This window comes from Gymnoscopelus microlampas, assembly GCF_963454915.1.
Source record: "Gymnoscopelus microlampas genome assembly, chromosome: 21".
In the NCBI taxonomy this organism is placed as follows: Eukaryota; Metazoa; Chordata; class Actinopteri; order Myctophiformes; family Myctophidae; genus Gymnoscopelus; species Gymnoscopelus microlampas.
This window is the reverse complement of record NC_139958.1, coordinates 7,208,961-7,229,610: the sequence shown is the minus strand read 5'-3', so window position 1 is coordinate 7,229,610 and position 20,650 is coordinate 7,208,961. Positions and strand designations below refer to the sequence as shown.

The 20,650-nt window shown below is 40.4% G+C and overlaps 1 protein-coding gene across 2 annotated transcripts; it reads right to left on the bottom strand.

Moving 5' to 3' along the window:
* Nucleotides 1–2,608: 2,608 nt before the first annotated feature.
* Nucleotides 2,609–15,228, bottom strand: pstpip2 (proline-serine-threonine phosphatase interacting protein 2). 2 transcript variants are annotated; one of them, XM_084046917.1, is made up of 13 exons: nt 15,104–15,228; nt 13,409–13,487; nt 11,002–11,076; nt 10,556–10,590; nt 10,350–10,456; nt 10,189–10,251; nt 8,586–8,684; nt 6,229–6,274; nt 4,406–4,485; nt 3,658–3,756; nt 3,290–3,386; nt 3,068–3,158; nt 2,609–2,840 (listed from the first exon to the last, which is right to left on the bottom strand). In XM_084046917.1, exons 2-13 carry the CDS (start codon nt 13,417–13,419, stop codon nt 2,717–2,719), a joined length of 927 nt encoding a protein of 308 aa, XP_083903043.1. In that variant the 5' UTR covers nt 13,420–13,487; nt 15,104–15,228; the 3' UTR covers nt 2,609–2,716. The 2 variants fall into 2 exon arrangements, with proteins under 2 accessions (XP_083903043.1, XP_083903042.1); XM_084046916.1 differs by having other exon boundaries at nt 13,409–13,509; nt 15,104–15,227.
* Nucleotides 15,229–20,650: the final 5,422 nt, after the last annotated feature.

The following is a 20,650-nucleotide window of genomic DNA, read 5'->3' as shown; positions in this document are numbered from 1 at the left end:
TGGAGTAACTCTGAGGACCCCCTGTTGAAGAACCCTGGCCTAGAGGATAAGAGAGTTAGGAGGATTAGGGATTGGGGAGTGCCAATGTATATCTTTTTTATCGTAAAAATTAGAACTCAGTCAAATGGATAGGTCATCAGTGCCCTACTTCCTCGTTCACAGTCACCTGCTTTGCCGGGACACCTGACCTGATGATGCTTAATTATCACCATGGAAACCACAACACATCCTCATATGAAACACATGGGAGGCCCCTATGGATGTATTACTTCCTCTTCCATGTATGACACAGGGGCGTAGTGTTGCTATGAACGGAGATATCCATTCTATAAATGTATTCCTATTCATAGTACTCGCAGTCGCAGTCATGTTGGTGCCAAACGGGTGACTGTGATCAAAGCAGAGCTGCTACGAGCTTGTAGATCTGCTATTTTTGAAAAATCTTGAACATTTGTGCAAATCTTTGAATATATATATATATATATATATATTTTAAGCGAGCATTTGTAACTCAAATCTTTGCCTCTGGGGGTCCCTGGAACAAAACATTTTGAGATGGGGGTCCACGGCCGAATACAATGTTTTCTAAATCCTAACAGTATGTTGTTGCTATAGTAGTGGTGCTCCAACTTTTCCAGGTCAAGGACCACCCAAAATGATATGTATTTGGCCGCGGACCCCCATCTCAAAATATGTTGTTCCAGTGACCCCCAGAAGCACAGATCGGAGTTAAAAATGTTTGCTGTAAAACATATATATATATATATTCAAAGATGTGCACACATTTTTTCAAAAATAGCAAAGGCACATAGTGTCACATCTATATTGGAGGTCAAAACACGTCATTAGAATACCAAAAACAGGAACATACAAATACAATGTGCAAAGTCATTGTAGGCATGTTTATAAATATATTGTATATATTCTTCAACTCAATCAACTGATGTCCACAAGGTTAAGTGTTCATTTAACTCAAGGGTGTACAAAATGTAGTCAACATTTACTCTCAGAGTCACAAATGGATAAATTAACACTGAGGATTTTAAAGGTGTATTATAGTACATCAATTTGATAATCCCCAAATTAACTTTCACATGTCATAGGGTGTGTTTCGGTTTTGCAATAATAATATTGTTGCAAACTGTTATGCAATATGTGAGTGAGTAAACATGATCATGAGATCAGCTCTGTACATAACCAGTTAGAAACTGAAAAAGCAGAAGTCACATCATATACGTATGGGCTACACATTTTAAAATAAGTCTTGGATTAACATTTTATATGAACAGATCCAGAGAAAATAAATAGATTGCTGTGCATGAAATTATGTTATATTACTCATGTGTAACAAATACTTGCAAAACCATCAATATCATGAATAGAACAGCTTAATTCATCTGCAGATAGTGACCATACCTATGTATGGAGGCCTGTACCCTGTATCATTATTAGTTTGTCTCTGTTCCTTTTATAAAGACCATAAATATTATATAAATATACATTTTATGGATTGAAGCTTTTCTTTTGTATCTTGATAACCCAACTCTGACAAACACTGTTTAGAACACAGTTACATAATACCACACATCAATCAAACATGTGTTTGTGCTTACAGATATACAGCTATAGCATTTCTCATCATGGCAGCCAGGCCTAGACCCACAAGCCAGTCTCTAAATGTTTTTGCTCAACTAGAGACAGAACAATCTGCTAGCTTTCATTGCTAAAACTGGGTGTGGAGACAATTGCAGAGTTTTAAAAAATAACTGGATTGCAGAACCAATCCAAAGTCTTTAGGGCAGTCCTTCATAGTGGGTGCGTGATGCGTGCAGCGTTATTACCCCGTCCCTCGGTCTCAGTAACAATTGGCGATGCCCCCTTCTGTGATGCACATTGAACTGCCTTTCACATGGGCGGTCCGCTTTAAATAACTCCCCAAACCCCTCTAATACCAGATGGCACTGTGGCATCAACGTTAAGCATTAGCCTGTCAATACCTGTGCTTCGGGATCTGCTATAGTAACAGCCCCTAATATTAAGTTAGGAAGTAGTTGGGGAAAAAACAGTTACAACGTCGGAGGCACGCCGTCAATGGTGGACTTGAGCAACGAGAGGCACCGCCGAGCGAGCGAGTCGCCGTGCCGAACGTTTGCCCCATGACTAGGGGCGAGGCAGTTCCGTGTGCATCACAGAAGGGGGCGTAACACAGAAGTTACTGAGACTGGGGGTAATAACGCCGGTCGCGTGGGGCGATATGATTGGTTTCCAAAGCAGTGTGCGTAGATTTGCTAGCGGCAGTTCTCACCGCTGTTCTGGCAAGCAGTTTTTCCCAGACATACAGTATCTGTAGGCTGCGGTCCCTGGTCGTTTGGCAACATGACACTAAACCAGGCAGGCCTGACAAATAATACACCAGGCAGGAAATCACAATGTTTCATACTGTATGTCCTACAGTGGCTGTGTGTGTGTGTGTGTGTGTGTTAGTAGCGGATCAGGCTGTACCCTGGATCTTGCACTGTTGAGTAGATCACATCATCTGCAATCAGAGCAAAGATCAAAATGCACAGTGTTGGATCATTAGAATACATGCGCTCTTTCTCTCCTATGTGCTTTAACCAGATTATTGAGAACCATAATGCTCTAACAGGGCTTCATGTTCATGGTTTGAGGTGAAATAGCCTTTATTATGAAAATATAAACCATGAGCAGAATCCACTCATGATGCACTCATACAAGGTCTCAGAATGTGATCATTAGGGGTTGTTTGATCAGATGTACAAGGGCTAAACATACCACTGCTGCTTGTGTTCATGTTGACTGGAGTAGGTAGTGGTCCCCTCCTGCAAAATTCACAAAACAAAATGAATAAATGAAGACCATGACTTAGCTGTACAATAATATATACTTAGTTGTATACGCCAGTGTTGTGTGGCAAAAAAAAGTAGATCTGTAGAGTTTTGTAGATCAACTATCTTCAGCACGCGACACCAGCACACAACTAAGTATAAATCAGGCTTAAAGGAAATGAATGCATAGCAGTGTGAATCTACTGTCGCTTGTCTCTGACCTGGTGATTGGAGGAGGCTGCCTAGAGGGCGGGGCAACAGGAGCCGTTTTCTGACTATGACCACTGTAGAAGTTCTCGTACACGACTGCAGCTGTGAAGTGACGACAATCATTGTAAACCTACACGTCACGTGTGTGTGTGTGTGTGTGTGTGTGTGTGTGTGTGTGTGTGTGTGTGTGTGTGTGTGTGTGTGTGTGTGTGTGTGTGTGGCAATGCTTGTACCTGGTGCTTTGTCACCGGTCTGTCTAAGATTGACAAAATGTGCAATGTCCTCCTGAATGTCACACTGCTCAAGTGACTTCCTCACGTCCTCATAGAGCTGTGTGCACACGCACACGCACACACACACACACACACACACACACACACACACACACACACACACACACACACACACACACACACACACACACACACACACACACACACACACACACACAGTTAAATCTAACGCTAACATGTTCCTTTTAACCATTTAAGCCATTCAAATCTTGGTATCTTAGTTGGAAAAAAGGGGTTAAGTACTGTACAAGCAGTAATAGTGTGAAGGTGAATAAAGTGAGAGGACAGCTCAACATGTGGGTCTGTACCTCATCACTGGTCACACACTGCTGGGACAGCTGGTTCAGGTGAGTCCACACCGTGTTCCTCAGGAAACTGATCCTCTCTGTTGCCTGCCTTTCAAACATCTGTTGTATTGGGAGAACACAGTGTGCACAGCAGTGTTGATTTCGTCGACTAAAACTATGACGAAAAATGATCGTCATCACTAATGAAAACTTAAATAAAAACTAAGCTACGATGACTAAAACTAAGACTAAATATATTGACCATTTCTTCAACAAATAAAACTAGACTAAAATGTTAGTGAGGGACTAGTGGAGAAGAGATCCAGTAAAAGACAAGTCATTTTATGTTTGGTTGCGCTCGGGTGTTGCGCTCTGAAAACAGCAAATTTACAAGCTCACAACGCGTCGCGTTGCGACGCGTTGTGAGCTTGTAGATCTGCTATATTCAACATGCAACCACTTGTAAAATCAGCCATTACGATGCCATCAAGGCACCGGCACAATACATTTTAGTCGACTAAATCAACTGTAGATTTTTAGTCGACTATAATCTTATGATATTTAGTCGACTAAAACTAGACTAACAGTAAAACATTTCAGATTACTAAAATATGACTAAAACTAAATGGAATTTCATTCAAAAGACTATGACTAAAACTAAATAAAAAATCTGCTGTCAAAATCAACACTAGTGCACAGTCATCATCATGTCACATTCACACGTATAGAGGTGGGTTACTTTTCATACATTACGACTCCATAGTCTTACCTCACACGCCTTGACATGCTCCGTCTGCCACTCGTCTGTGGTTTTTCCCAGGGTGTTGACATTCTGCAGGTATATCCTATCTACCAATCAGACAGACACACACACACACCCAACAACACGTTAAATACAATAACCCAGCAGCTTGCACACAGGTGCAAACTGGCCCAGCATATTTCATGTACTATGATTGTGACATGATTTCCATGGATTTTGTCTGGACGAGCTGGGCCAGCCCAATAGGCGGACATGGGAAAGGACTCTGCAGCAGTTATTATGTGGGACAGAAGCGTAGCCAGCGCTAGCTGGGCAGCTCGGGGCAGTGGCCCCCGCCAATTGAGCTATTTTCCCACCTAGCTGTTCCATATACCCTCATCTAGGGCTGTCCCAATCAGGTTTTATTTCCTACCGATAGAAGCTTAAGGAAGTTAACCCATTAAGGCCTAAGGGGATTCTTAAAAAAGTTTTCTAAATTCTAACAATAAAATAAAATAAAAAAAAATGTTTTAAGATTTTTCAAAAGTAGCTGATCTACAAGATCATAGCGCGGCACTCTGTGCCGCGCTATGAGCTTGTATATCTGCTATTTTTGAATATCCAAAGAAATCTAAAGTGACACAGATGCGTTCCAGGTCTTAAGGAAGTTAAGAGCATCTGATCGGAGATCGGATCAGGACACAATGGGATAAAAATATAAAGGATCTGAGTTTTATTGCGCTAAAGTCAGCATGTGATACAGATACATCCTGTTTATTATTACAACATAATAATTGACCAATAGGCACATGTGATGTGTGAATTATAATAATGGCCTCAATCAACATCACATATTGATATATGCTCATAAGAGGTGGACAGCTTCATTCCTTTCACAGCATGTATTAATGAACACCTCTCTTTCATCATATTACAGAGTATGTCACATAAAGCACCAAGCTCAACTCAGAGGAGTCTGTCTTCATTATTTAGGAAAACAGTCAACATTAGACTGATAGACTATTAATCCTCTGATGTAAACTATTTATTAAAAAATGTTTTAAAGCGTTGTTTTAATTAAGCCCATCAAATATGGGCTTAAAAAGTATATTTGCCCTAGGAATCATATCTTAAGTAAGTAAGGGCCTTTCATTTGGAGAAAGCTGCTCAACAATACATTGAACTTTGTTAACCCATTAAGACTGGGAATGCATCTGTGTAACCACATTAACCATTATTTTATACTTTTATACTTCAAAAATAGCAGATCTATGCTCATAGCGCGGCACCCAGTGTCTGCGCTATGAGCTTGTAGATCTGCTATTTTAGAAAAATCCTGAAATTGTGTGCAAATCTTTGAATATATATATATATTTTTTTTTAAAGCGAACATTTTTTACTCAAACCTTTGCTGCTGGGGGTCCCTGGAACAACATATTTTGAGATGGGGGTCCACGGTCAAATACATATAATTTTCACATGAAACCGTTTGAGAACCATTGATTATAGCAACATAAGTTTAAAAAAACAACTGTTAGGACTTTGAAGACATTTGTAGAATCCCCAGAAGTAAAGATTTTAGTTAAAATGTTCGCTTTGAAAAATATATATATTCAAAGATTTGCAAACAATTTCATGAAAATGGCAGATGCTTTCCCGGTCTTAATGGGTTAAAGTATAGAGTTTCTAGCATATTTCAACTTCTGCTTCCTAAAACTGTAATGAGTGTTGGATTCAGCTGACCTGCAACCATAATCTCTTGAGGGTTCCTGTCACATTCAACACAACACCCACCACATGTACTTTTAATAGCCAACACATTATGGGCACTCATTGATTTGACATCTTACCAGCCTCCTCTGCATTCTGTTTGGCCTGCTGTGCCTTTGAGTAGAGCTGAAACGACATGGAAAATGCATTGTCATCATGGTGGTTTTGAATAACTAGAGGTTTCGGGCCGCTATTCGATTGTTAAGACGTGACGTTGCGCCCCGCTAGAATAACTTCCGGGTCCAAGTGTTTTAATGTTAATAATAATAATGTTAAATCATAATAATAAATAAATACTTTGTACTTCTATGATATTAGCATTAAGACCCTTATTAACCCTCAATTGTTCATTTCTGAAAAAGGAGGTTATTGTAAAAAGATTTACGGGTTCCAACATGTTGTTTACAATGAAGAGTGGACGGCGCTGGTGCCTTTTGGACCCGGACGTGACATCGGACTACAAAATTACGTCAGACTTAAGAACCGAATACGCGGCCCTCACACCTACGTCGCCGATATGTCTGAGAGGCCGATTGAAATAGCCTCTTTAATACGTAGGCCTATTTCTTTTCTTAACGCACAATATACTGCAGGGGTGGCATCACAAAGGTCTACGCGTGCTAACGCTTATTTGGTGGGCTGGTTCGAAGCGAGACACACACACACACACACACACACACACACACACACACACACACACACACACACACACACACACACACACACACACACACACACACACACACACACACAATAGGGGTGCCAGGTTGAGAGAGAGAGCGAGAGCTAGAGCGAGAGAGAAAGAAAGAGAGAGAGAGAGAGAGTGAAACACAAAGAGATGGAAAGAGAGAGAGACAGAGAGAGGAAGAAAGAGAGTTGAATCAGAGAACAAACCCAGGAAAAAGGCATCCCACACGTGTTAGACACACACACACACACACACACACACACACACACACACACACACACACACACACACACACACCCTGCAGTGCGTTAGTAGCCTATACTGCCTGACAAAACAGAGATTGGGGGAGGAGGAGTGGTGTAGTGACTTTGCAAGAGACACACACACACACACACACACACACACACACACACACACACACACACACACACACACACACACACACACACACACACACACACACACACACACACACACACTTGAAGTCCACGCTGAAGTAACAAAAGCGCAATTTCTTAGCAGGTAAAGAAAATAAGACAACCAAATTAAATAATTTTCTGTTGCTGCTGCAGAAGTGATGTCCAGTCCGTCCGTGTTGTGTAACTATTGGTGTTGTTGTTCCGTGAAACAGCGTGTCTCTCCACGCACGCTTGCGCTGTGTAGCTGCTATCGCGTAAGAGAGAGCCCTTCCGGCCAAATGTGTTGCGCAATCATGCAGTTTCGTAAAAAATACAAAGTGTACGGAAAATATAAAATTTGCATGCATGAAATGTAGTTTAGTAGATTTCCCATGGCATGCATTGTCATTTGTTTATAGCGTGGAGACAAATGCACGACTGCTGTGGTAGAAGAAGGCAAATGGACAGGAAGGGATAAACAGGAAGTCCACCCACAAGGCGATTTTAATATAGGATAAGTATAAAGATGCATTCATTCACACAGGAGGTGATAAAAAAGAATCGCATTGCATCTAGTGTGAATGTCACACAGGAGGTGATAAAAAAGAATCGCATTGCATCTAGTGTGAATGTCCCTTAACAACATGAACCCTAGTTTCCCTTCTCTTTTTAAGGTTTATTTTTGGGCTTTTATGCCTATATTTATAGGACAGTAGACTGATAGGACATGGGGAGAGAGATGGGGAGTGACACACAGGCAGCAAAGGTCATCGAGATCGGGACTTGAACCCGCGGCACGCCGTCAGGCTGACATTGCAGCCTATAGGGTGCCTGTGTCATGCTGACAGGTAATGTGCCCGGGCGGGACGGGCACTGAAAAGTGTGTGAGAGTGTCACGCTGACTGCTTATTCATTTGTATAATATAGCTGGCTTTTCAGTCCCTATTCCTTTTGATTTTGTGTGCATGTTTGCTTTTCTTTATTATTTCATTTTGAGTTGCAGTGTTTTGAAGCCAGTCTATGGTAGCAGTGTCAGCTGGTCAGCATGGAGGACTCCCATTGGATAAGTGAGTGGAACAGGTGCAGGGCATGAGCTAATTAGGAAGGCTCTTCCTATTTAATGGCCACTGTTGGAGAGTGAGGCAGTTTTGCCCTGGCCACAGAACAGCACAGATCTACAAGGACAGAGGAGGAAGGACCTGGACTCACACGGAAACCAACTGGACCCCCTCCCTCCCTTGGCTATTTTAGGTATTTGACGTACAATTAATTACATTAGGGTTGAAGTGGTTATTATGGCTAACATAGTGCTATATCTAAGTTCCTATTGGTTACTGCAGATCGACTGTACCTTCTCTATCTGCCTGGCGTTGGTGGTGCTGGCGTTACGGTTCATGTTCTGGTCCGCTTCTTCTTTATCTCGACACTTCTGATCATATGTCTTCTTTGACTGTGGAAAAGTGCAGATGCATCAGAAGAGCGTTGCACAAAAGTAGTAAAAATAGCAGATCTACAAGCGCACAACGCCTCGCGATGCGAGGCGTTGTGTGCTTGTAGATCTGCTATTTTCACTGTTTTAAATTGTTTTTTAAATTATAATAAAAAAGGAATGGTTTTGGACATACAAGGTTTCCACCGATTTATATAGCAGCATTATTTAAAAATAATAATACTTCATCAAAAATAGACGTATTTCAGAAAAACGTATAGGTTAGGATTTAGAAGGTGTTTTTACCTCAGGTCTAAATGGGTCTGAAAAGTACGTACAGTACATTGAAATAATGTCTTCTTAGTATTCTGTACTTAATTGGGGAGAATGATAAACCAATTAGATGCTTAATTCTGGTTTGCTTCCGGTCCAATTCATAAGAGTCTCACCAGCAGTTGCCATGGCAACATAGCAAACAGCCAAAACAAAGTTCACATTTTATTCTTTGAAGACCTGCCTGACCCAGTAATATGATGTAGCCTATCTATGAAAATGGCAACAACATCCATAACCCGTTGGTTCTCAAAGTGGGTCTCAAAATACTTCATTTTGGGGGTCCTTGACATGAAAAGGTTTGAGAACTACAGCCATAACAGAGAGAAAACACTGATAATGCCCATATGCAAATATCGGAGTTATCTTTTTCTGCTTTATTCATTGCCTGAACTTTAATAATTAGTTGTGTTTTTGTTGTTGAGCCTGTGTAACCCAGCTGACTCCCTGCAGGCACACAGAGTGTTAAATATAACGGTGACAATAAATATTTGCCTTAATTACTTCCAACCTTTCCGCCTCTATTAACAGTACAGCAAATCTGCTCTCAATGTGCACTGATACCATGATTATTAATTTCTCCTTTTTTCGATAATCCATAAGAAATAGTTCCTCTTTTGGTGACAGTTATATGCCTCTCACATCCTAGGCTTCTCAATGGAACTTCCTTCTCTCTAGGGGAAGGAACTGGTCAAAACAATGCTGTCTTCACTGCTTTCAAAACGGAATCACGTGAACACACTTTATTCAATTTCGCAGCAGCAGCGCTTAGCATTTTTGGTTACCTCATTCAGGAATAGTGCCTCCGACTGAATTTGCATCACATTAAACGCATGCATGCCTTAACCACTTTCAACTAGTAGGCAGTGTTGATTTCGTCGACTAAAACTATGACAAAAAAGCTCACAACGCGTCACGAGCTTGTAGATCGGCTATTTTCAGCATGCAACCAAGTGTAAAATCAGCCATTACGACGCCATCAAGGCACCGCCTAAATACATTTTAGTCGACTAAATCTACAGTTGATTTAGTATAATCTTATGATATTTAGTCGACTAAAACTAGACTAAAACTAAAACATTTCAGACGACTAAAATATGACTAAAACTAAATGGAATTTGATTCAAAAGACTATGACTAAAACTGAAACAAACTTTGCTGTCAAAATCAACACTAACAGCTAAACACTCACCTCCATAGTCTTCTTGTACTGCGAGGCCTTTTGTTTGTGAATGGCTTCCATCTGTTGTTCTATCTGCAATGCCAGGAATTATACAAGACTGTGAGCGTCATCATTTATGACATATTGTATTGATTGTCACCAGCACACCATAATAATCAACAATAAATCACCTTTTTTCTTGCATCTTTTTGTTTTTCTCTGAAATCCTCTAATTTCTTGGCCTCTTCTCTCATGGTCTGAGCCAACTGGAGATGTGATAGACTCACATGTTCTGTTTCTGCGATGTACAAACAGCATTTATAAATATACAGCATATAAAATGACTGCATTACACTGCAAAATTGCATTTTTATTTACATGAATGTCATGCTCTTACGTAGTTTGAACAGGTCCAGAGATTTCTTTAGTGAGCTGGAAAAACAATATGAAAATAAATTACTGCGGTATACAAAACCAATGAACAGATTTCTCAAAGTGGGGTCCAGGGTCCCCCAGGGAGGGGTAACCAGGGGGTCCCTTTCATCAGCTAGAAGTTAATCCATTGAGAGAATGTATAAGAATGACTATTCAGGTTTATCTGTCTCCACCTACAGTATTGATACAGTAGTTGTAGAATTCTTACTAAAGTTAATCTACAACCAGAAATCTTCTCTTATGGGAGTCCCTGGACCTTGGTCTAATATGTATTGATGTGTGGGTTTTTGACATGAAACTGTTTGGGAACCACAGCTCTAGTCTAAATAACCTGATTTCAGTGCCTTATCTTTTGTTCATTGTAAAAAATAAACAATATGTGTGTGTGAACAGAACGTACGTACTTACTTCATTTCATTATGTCCACACACCTTCTTCGACAGACCCAAGAGGTCTTTAGCATACCTCTCTTCAATGGAAGCCCTGAAGAGATGTCAGAAATATACATTTTAAAGCTGGAATGTGCAACTTGCATTCTTTCCTTTCAAATATTTGTATTAGGATTTTCAAATTGCAAACAGGATAAACAAACCTCTGTCTAGCCTATAACAAATTGTACAATAAGGCACAACCACTCAAACATAATAGAAAAATGCTTCCAAAGAGACACAATAAACCGCACATTGGATATAATGACTTTACATTATTATTGTCAGCACAGTATCACGTGTGCATCCATGTAGCATGGCATATATATATATATATATATATATATTTGTTTTAGATTTTTATTTTTATTCTTATGCCTTTATTGATAGGACAGTAAGCTGACAAGAGAGGGGTAGTGACATGCAGCAAAGGCCATCGGGAGCCATCGGGCCATCGGGAGCGACACTGAGCCTAGGTATGAACCATATATCATTTAGTTTGATTGTCATTGCAGATGATGGTTCGGCAAAATAATCATATTAAGATGTAAAGACAAAAGATTATTTTGTCTAAACAGCCAATAGTGGAACTCAGCCTGACCTCAGTGGCATACAGTATGTGATCAGAGATGATCTAATAGAAAGGCTGGATGAATGTCACTATTAGAAGATACAGAATGTAGTGTACTGCATTGGTCCTCAAAGTGGGGACCCCCAGGGGTGCCAGGGGGTCCCCAGCAAAATTAGTTAATAATATAGCGTCGCAATCATTTTAACCACTTTATTTTATACTTTGGTTATTCAAAAATAGCATATATACAAGCTCATAGCGTGGCACCGAGTGCCGCGCTATGAGCTTGTAGATCTGCTATTTTTTTTAAATCCATGGCACAAAATATTTTTGAGATGGGGGTCCGCAGCCAAATACATATCATTTTGGGTGGTCCTTGACATGAAAAGGTTTGCGAACCACTGGTGTAGTGTATAGCAGATGTACCGTTTATCCAAAGAGCAGAACAGAAAATGCCATTCTATAGTTTCTATCATGGTAGGGTAACTAATGTTCACACCACAGCACTTCTGTAACAGCGCCACAACTTGCAATATGAGACACACCAGTGTTGCCTCGTGTGTGTGTGTGTGTGTGTGTGTGTGTGTGTGTGTGTGTGTGTGTGTGTGTGTGTGTGTGTGTGTGTGTGTGTGTGTGTGTGTGTGTGTGTGTGTGTGTGTGTGTGTGTGTGTGTGTGTGTGTGTGTGTGTGTGTGTGTGTGTGTGTGTGTGTGTGTGTGTACGGGGATTAATTATTACACAAGGAAGAAGGAACTAAACATATCAAAGACAGTAAATTTTGTATGTGCTATAAAGATTTATTTTAATGCTTATGAGACAGGAGACCAAGGGTGGACAACATGCAAGACATGATGCCAGTTGGATTTCAACTCGTGACTCACAACGTTCACTAACTGGCCGAGTCACCAGCACCCTATGTGTTGATGATAAGTGATGGGACTTGAAATATTTACAATCATAAAATAACAAGTAATCCATCAAACACAGTCCCTGTGATGTTTCACTTGGTATAATTATAATTCAATATTTCTGATCAATTCATAGTTTTAAATAGTAATAGTATGGTTAAAAATAAGTAAATGATCATTTGTTTTTAAATAATTGTCATGTTGGCAGAGGTTATTCAGTTTATCAGTGTAAATAACACCTAACAGCTGCCTACTACAACCAAGGACTGGCCTTGTATGACCCCAGCTATCACCTGATATACATACATACTGTACGTACTATTATAAACATCCTAGCAATTGCCTAGCGACACCGACCAACCAAAGACACCGCACCCAAGTAATAAATGAGCATGAATATTCACCAAAAAGCTACAGTAAACTACTAGTTCCCAATGTGGGACCCCCAAGGTTCATGGGGGGTTCCAGTGGGTCTCCAAATGATAGACATTTAGGAAACTAATGGACCCTCTAGAGCCCTTAAAGTTCTGTTAGCTCTTCCAGCATGTACTACAAATGGAACCCTACGGGTCTGTGCGTATACGAATAGAACCAAATGGGCCCTTATGGGTCCATTTGGTTCTATTTGTACACCGACTCTCAGAGTTAAATTAACACTGAAGATTTCACAGTGTAGGGGCTATTGGGGTCCCAGAGAAATCATAATGATCAAACAGGGGTACCGGCTATATTATATGATTATTTTGGGGGGTTGCAGCCTGGAAAGTTTGGGAACCCTTGGGTTAAGGGACATTCTACAGTTTTTTTTGGGGGCAAGATCAAATCTGTCACTCCATGTCCATGTTCTTTCTTAAAATAAATGTCCCATCATAATTCCCAAGTAGTATTAGTATAAGTTAACTGGTTTACCTGGCTTTCATGAAGTCCTCCACCTCCTTGCAGGTCCTCTTGCCTTCATTGAGATATTGGATGATGGTTTCATACCCTCCTGTGTTGGTCAGTTCACAGTTCTGTCACAATAACATGGAGATGCAACAGTATACATTTTGTTCATTTTTCATTCCTTTCGGTTCTACGTGGGGTCCAGGGGACCCCCAAGGGTCCTCGAGTGAGTTCCAGGGGGTCCCCGGCTAAAATGATTGATAGTTGGGATTAAGGAACCAAAATGGAAAACATCATATCAAATGGGTATCCGTGGCCTATAATGCATAGCAAACAGGGGGTCCTTGAAATGAAAAGGGTTTTAGAATCATTGCACTATGGATGTAGGTTAAGGATTTTAAGTGACACAATTGCATGACTAACATTTCATAGTAGCAGTGGTGTAAAGTAACGAAGTACATGTACTCAAGTACTGTAGGCTACTACAGTATAAGTATATAAGTATATTTTTAAGTACTTTAAGTACATTTTGATTACCAGACCTTATACTTGTAACAGTCGAATATATTTCTATATTTCAGTATTGATACTTTTACTTAAGTAACAAATGTGAGTACTTCTTCCACCAGTGCATAGTAGTTTCTGTAAACATGTCTGTGTGAAATGTGTATATCTAACTCTCCCAGACAAGCCCTCAGACAGACAGAAATGACTGCTTCCCATTAGAACTGAGTCAACACAGGTAACTTCTCTGGAAGGAGATATAAATTGATGTTTGGAGCAGCCATTTTTCCCTGTAATTTGTTTGCTGAGGGTGACAGTCCATAATTAGGCCAACCTAATGTGTATTTCATGTGATTTAAAGTAGAAGATCTATAGCTACTAGGCTATACTCGCCTGTTTATATAAAAAGCTGCCTATAAAACTTTCTTCCAGAATAACTTATTTCGTGGGAAATGAGGAGGATTAATTTATAGTGTGTGACACCACACAGTGTAAATATCATTCCATTTGCAATGTTTTACAAGACCCAACAGAGAAATGTAATGTGACCGTGGCGTGACCCAATTAAACTAGTGAAAATAGCAGATCTACAAGCTCACAACGCATGGCTGTGAGCTTGTAGATCTGCTATTCTAACTAGATTTTTTTGTTTAGTTTTGTCTTGATTTCTTTTTTATGTTTTGAAATAACAACAAAAAACTAAATGTATAGGAAACACAGATAAAATAAAGGGAGAAAAGAGTATATTTACTCGTCCCCCATAAAAATGTGTCCACGACCCACCCATGGGTCCCGACCCACTGTTTGGGAACCACTGCATGGTCTCTACGGGTCTTCATTGGCTGTAACGTTATTTTCGTCTGAATGCAATGTCAATGTTTCTGTTCTCAGCCGTTTATTAATAAGTACTAGACAGTGAACCCACGGATCAGTGGAAAAAAAGCAGTTTAGTGTCAATAGCCTATACTGGGAATGTAGAAATACTTGGTACAAGTAAAAGTCCGGAATTCAAAATTTACTTGAGTAAAAGTACAGGAGTATTGGCATCAAAATGTACTTAAAGTACCAAAAGTATAAAGTAGACTACTCACTATGCAGAATTGTCCCATTTCACAAGGGTAAACGAGTAAATGTACTTAGATACTTTGTTTCCACCATTGCCGTTTATTAATAAGTGCAAGTGAACCCTCGGATACAAAGTATCAGCACAGCTCTTACCCAAAAGTAATCCTTCAAATGAACGTCTCTCATCCTTGAATGGACTGCAAACAGAGCAGATGGATAATTCCGAATGCTTAATTCAGACTGTGCGGAGATAGACACTGTCTGCTGGTATATAGCCTTATAGCCTATGTGTGTAAGACACAGTGATGTATGGAGTTTATATACACTCAGCTGGGCGTGCACCGTGCGGTGCGTGTTTATCTGCGCGCTGGGGAAATAGCAGATCTACAAGCTCATAGCACGGCACTCGGTGCCGCGCTATGAGCTTGTAGGTCTGCTATTTCCAAGCAGTGGGAGTTGTATGTGGGCCGGGGGCGGGGCTGCTGTTGGGATCACAAGACGGTCATCTGTCATCATGACCGTCTTGGATGATCTCCAAAATGGTGTTTGCACTTTCTTCCTTTTTGGTCCGTACAACTATATAAACGTTCAAATTTAAAATGTAAAGTGCTTACCTCATGGCCACGGATGTTAAAATTTTGTATGGGACCTTAAACGTACCCGTATTTTCCGTATTGTTCAATAAAAAGCATTTTAATCCAGTTGGTGGCCATTTTCTCATAGAGTTATAATGTATCAGAGTGCAATACACCTCCCAACCGATAGGGTAAGTGGTTGAAAGCATAATGGAGAGAATGGCCACCGATCGGATTAAAATGCTTCTTATTGAACAATACGGAAGATACGAGTACTTCTGATGGCCCGTACATAATTGTAACATCCGTGGCCATGGCGTAAGCACTTTATATTTGAAATTTGAACGTTTATGTTAAGCTATTAAGCTACGGGCCAAAAAGGGAGAAGAACGTGCAAACACTATTTTGAAGAATGAAGATCATCCATGATGACTGTCATATAATATATGACACCCGTGGACCCTTGGAGTTAAAGTAACTTTTAGAATTTTACTAGATCATTTTAACGTGTTCTACCCCGAATACTTGACAGTCAATACCACAAAGCATTAGTTCAAAAACATTTTTAAAGATCAAAAGTAATCAGAAATCACTCCTTTTTTGTGTTGTATTTATAGCTGCAAAACAAACAACTCTTATAGGCTGTTGATGTTTGCCTAAAACCACACCATAATAGTTTGTTTTTTTAATCCATGCTTTTTTAATCACGGATAAATACATAGTTTATTCTCCCTTCCATCTGCCAGACAGCTGACTGTCTAGCATTTCTTATAATTTCTATCATTTGCACTGTTTAGCTCTGTTTTCCCTAGCATTCAGTTCAGCATTTGTTTTAGTTTTTCCCCCCTCTTTTTTTCTTAACAGCTTGTTCTATTTTTTCTATTTTGGCAAATACACTCTATCTATTGTACTTTGAAAGTCTGTTATAATGTACTTTTGACCTCAGTACTATTTTGGCAAATAAACTCTTATATTGTACTTTTGACTTCGTTGTTGTGTTGTGTTTGGGGGGGTTAAATATAACATACCAACATACCAGCGGCATGGTCATGCTGGACCTCCAGAAGGCTTTTGACACCGTTAATCACCCAATTATGATCAATAAGCTCAAAGCAATAGGTTTTGATGACACGTCAGTGAACTGGATGAGATCCTACCTGGAAGGGAGGGAGCAAGTGGTGGAAGTAAACGGCACCCAGTCCCCCCCCCTCCCAGTGACTTGTGGTGTTCCCCAAGGAAGTATACTAGGGCCCTTACTGTTCCTGATATATGTGAATGACATGTCGTCAGCCTGCGACTGCAACCTGTTCCTGTTCGCAGATGACTCGGCCCTGCTAGTCTCGGACAGGGACAGGCTGCAGGTTGAGAAAACTCTCAGCTCTGAACTCAACAAGATCTGCATCTGGCTCTCCGACAACAAGCTCTCATTACACCTGGGCAAAACGGAATGCATCCTCTTTGGGTCCACTCCTAACCTCAGAAAGGCAGAGAGCTTCACGATCAAAGCGGGTGATGATATCATCAAAAGAAAAAACGAAATTACCTACCTGGGCTCTATCTTGGAGGCTGACCTCTCTGGTGACAAAAATGCTGAAAAAACGATCAAAACGGTCCACAAAAAAACACGCTATTTGCGGAGTATTGATCGTAAAGTCAGTAAGAAGACTCTGAAGACTCTTGCAGTGGCCCTCATACAAGGTCATTACGATTATGCATGTACTTTGTGGTATCACAACACCTCCAAGGCCTTAAAAACAAGGCTCCAAACATCCCAAAACAAACGTGTAAGGCTACTTCTTGGCCTCAATTACAAAACCCATCTAACCCCTGATCATTTTGATAGGATTGGATGGCTTAGGGTTGCGGACAGAGTACAGCAACTTGCTATGGGCCTGGTCTTCAAGATATACCACAACATTGGGATCCCCCTGTATTTGTCAAAATACTTCCAAAATGTTAATGATGTCCATGATCACAATACCAGAGGAAGCTCCACAAACCTTGTCCAACCCTTTTTTGGCTCAACAAAGGGAAGTAACTCGTTCTCATGCTATTCATCAAAAATGTGGAACGCCCTACCAAAAGGAGTAAAGGCGTGTAAAACCCTATACTCTCTTTCAAAACAGCCCTAAAGATACACCTTCAGGAGGCTGCAATTGGAAAATGGCCCCTGTCTAAGTCCTAACCTAACCTACCCCCCCCCCCCCCCCCCCCCCTCTCTCCTTCTCCTTTTGTACATATTTCTCACTCTTCATACCAGTAACCTGTAAACTGATTGTATGACATTCTATAGTAGTTGTGTATATCTGTCTGTCTCTTATATGTATCATGATTTGTGTGCATGGGGAACTCATTTGAAACAAGCTCAGTGCTTTTATGAGTCTTCCAGTTTAGTAGACCTTGTATTGTGAATTTGTACTTCCATGTACTGTTGTTCTCATGTCTTACTAAATAAAGTACATCAATCAATCAATCAACAACAAAGCAGCATGCTATGTAAAGTTAAAAAAACACACTCATTCAGGTGCCCACTCGTCCAGGTGCCCAGTTATTTCCACCCCTAAGTGCCCACTCGTCCAGGTGCCCACATGTCCCTAGTGCCCAGATGGTTTTGGTGCCCAGTTGACCTGGTGCCCACTCATCCAGGTGCCCAGTAACCCCAAAAATATGGTGCCCAGATGTCCCAGTGTGACAATTGATTGAGTGTGCTGCCCCCTGGTGGCTGAAGGGTCGTAAACATGTATAAATTAAAGCAGGGGTCTTCGACGTTTTCAGGCCAAGGACCCCCTAACTGAGAGAGAGGTGAAGCAGGGACCCCCTCTATATTATATAAAATTGTGTTTCAGATTAAGCTTTTTTTTGTTTACTTGGTCTGCTCTTTTTTCCCCTCTACACCTATACATCTTTGCCAAAAATAGCAGATCTACAAGCTCACAACGCCTCGCGCTGAGCTTGTGAGCTTAGATCTGCTATTTTTGGCTAAAAGTTCTCCTCAGAAAAGGGATGTTAGGGTTCAAGTGGTTAAGGTAAAAAAAAAATCACATCACACAAAGATTTGGCGGACCCCCTATAGTAACTCTGAGGACCCTCTAGGGGTCCCGGACCCCCTGTTGAAGACCCCTGAATTAAAGTTTCTCCATTGGGAGTGTCGCTTGTCGACAATAACTGCATTTCAAGGCAATAAGTACAACGTGTCGCATCATGCTACAATTAATATATTATTTTAAAGTAGGACTGTCCAAATTCATTCACATAGGCTATAATAATAGACTATTACCCAGATATTCAAGTTACACTGACTGTACATCATTGTCCTGTACTTTGTAGATTTTGATTATTATTACAAAACATTTCGGCCATTTGAAAATAGCAGATCTACAAGCTCACAATAATGCGTCGCGAAGCGAATCTGCTATTTTCAAAAGATTTTTATACATTTTAAAACTTGTGAAATAGGACATTCTGCCTATTAAATGCATAGTTTCTACTTTTGGTACTTTAAGTACATTTTTATGCCAATACTTTTGCACTTTTACGCAAGTCAATTTTGAATTACTTGTGACAGAGTATTTCTACATTGCAGTATTGATACTTTTACTTATGTAAAACATTTAAGTACTTTTTCCACCACTGAATGTGAAAACCTTTTAGGGAAGGGATCAGATTTTCTTTTATCAGTCACTTTCACAACCAGTCCATGTGCTCCATCAGAATCCCAGTAGAACTCCTTACACCTGCCTAGCCAAGCAGGGTTGTCAGAGTCATACCGGGTCAACAGAAGCACACTTTCTCAAGGAACTGGCAAGGTGACTGGACATTAGCCAAGATTCATCATCATCTCCCAGCTCCCAACCTATATATGATCAGATCCAGCTGGATATATATATGTCTCAGTAAGGCTGGTCCTAATATGCACGGTGCAACCCAAAAATACCCAATAATTTGCATAAGTTTCACAAAGCAAACAACGGGTTCTAGATACAAGAAAACGTTGATCCTGAACTTGAAAATGTATTGTTATTCATGTTTTTTGTTGTTTTTTCGTGTTTTTGTCATGGCGCGTTGCATCATGGGTAATAGACCAATTAATTGTTTACTAACATTGAGACTGGATGCGCAGGTGATTGTTTCACGCAATCAATTTCCAACCTGTTGTTTCGGGGTGCGCTAGTTTCAGCACACCCCAACCCCCTCTTGTGTGTTGGCTAGTGTGGCACGTCCTGGCGAGACCTGATAGAATGGGTTTCATTTAGCGCATACTGGTTGCACGCATACTGGTTCTTATCAGTGTGACGTCGTCTGTTAAGGGGTCTGTATGTGTCTGCTAGCTGAGGGGGGGCGTGTCCCAGTGGAAAGGTGACGCACATGCATACTCTCTATTGGCGCGCGCGCACACACACACACACACACACACACACACACACACACACACACACACACACACACACACACACACACACACACACACACACACACACACACACACACACACACACGCACTAATAATCCCACCACAGGGACACATCCAGTTCCTGTCTCTCCCTATCACCAATTTTAAATGTTTTATTTATATTATTCATCATTGATCCATAATGTCCTTATCTTCTAGTGATTATTTGTCATATTTTCTGCTCAGGTATGGAATACTTTCCTGTGCTAGATTAGCAGTGGTGGAAGAAGTACTCACATGTTTTACTTATAAGTAAATGAATCAATACCACCAGAGCTTTAACGATAGTGTGCAGATGTTTTTAACCTTTTGCTGTGAATAAAAAAAACACATCACACATGGTAAACTATATATAGCCTAGATATGATCACAAAAATAAGATTATCAAATCATAACATTAGAAACAGCATGCAATAAGAGAACTCAGCATGAAGTTAATTTGTACATGTTATTTATTTCAAAAGGTACTTACACAATTCCACATTTCTTTGTACAGTCATATAATGTAATACACAAAAAGAATTAAGCTATATTGTACACATTTCATGTTAGTCGTATATCTGTTGTATGATGGGCTAATAATCTAGAACAATTTGCATACATCACAACACATTTTCATTGATTAGCAACATCAAGCATACAGCCTCTGAACTTTAGTTGGTTACTACAATTATA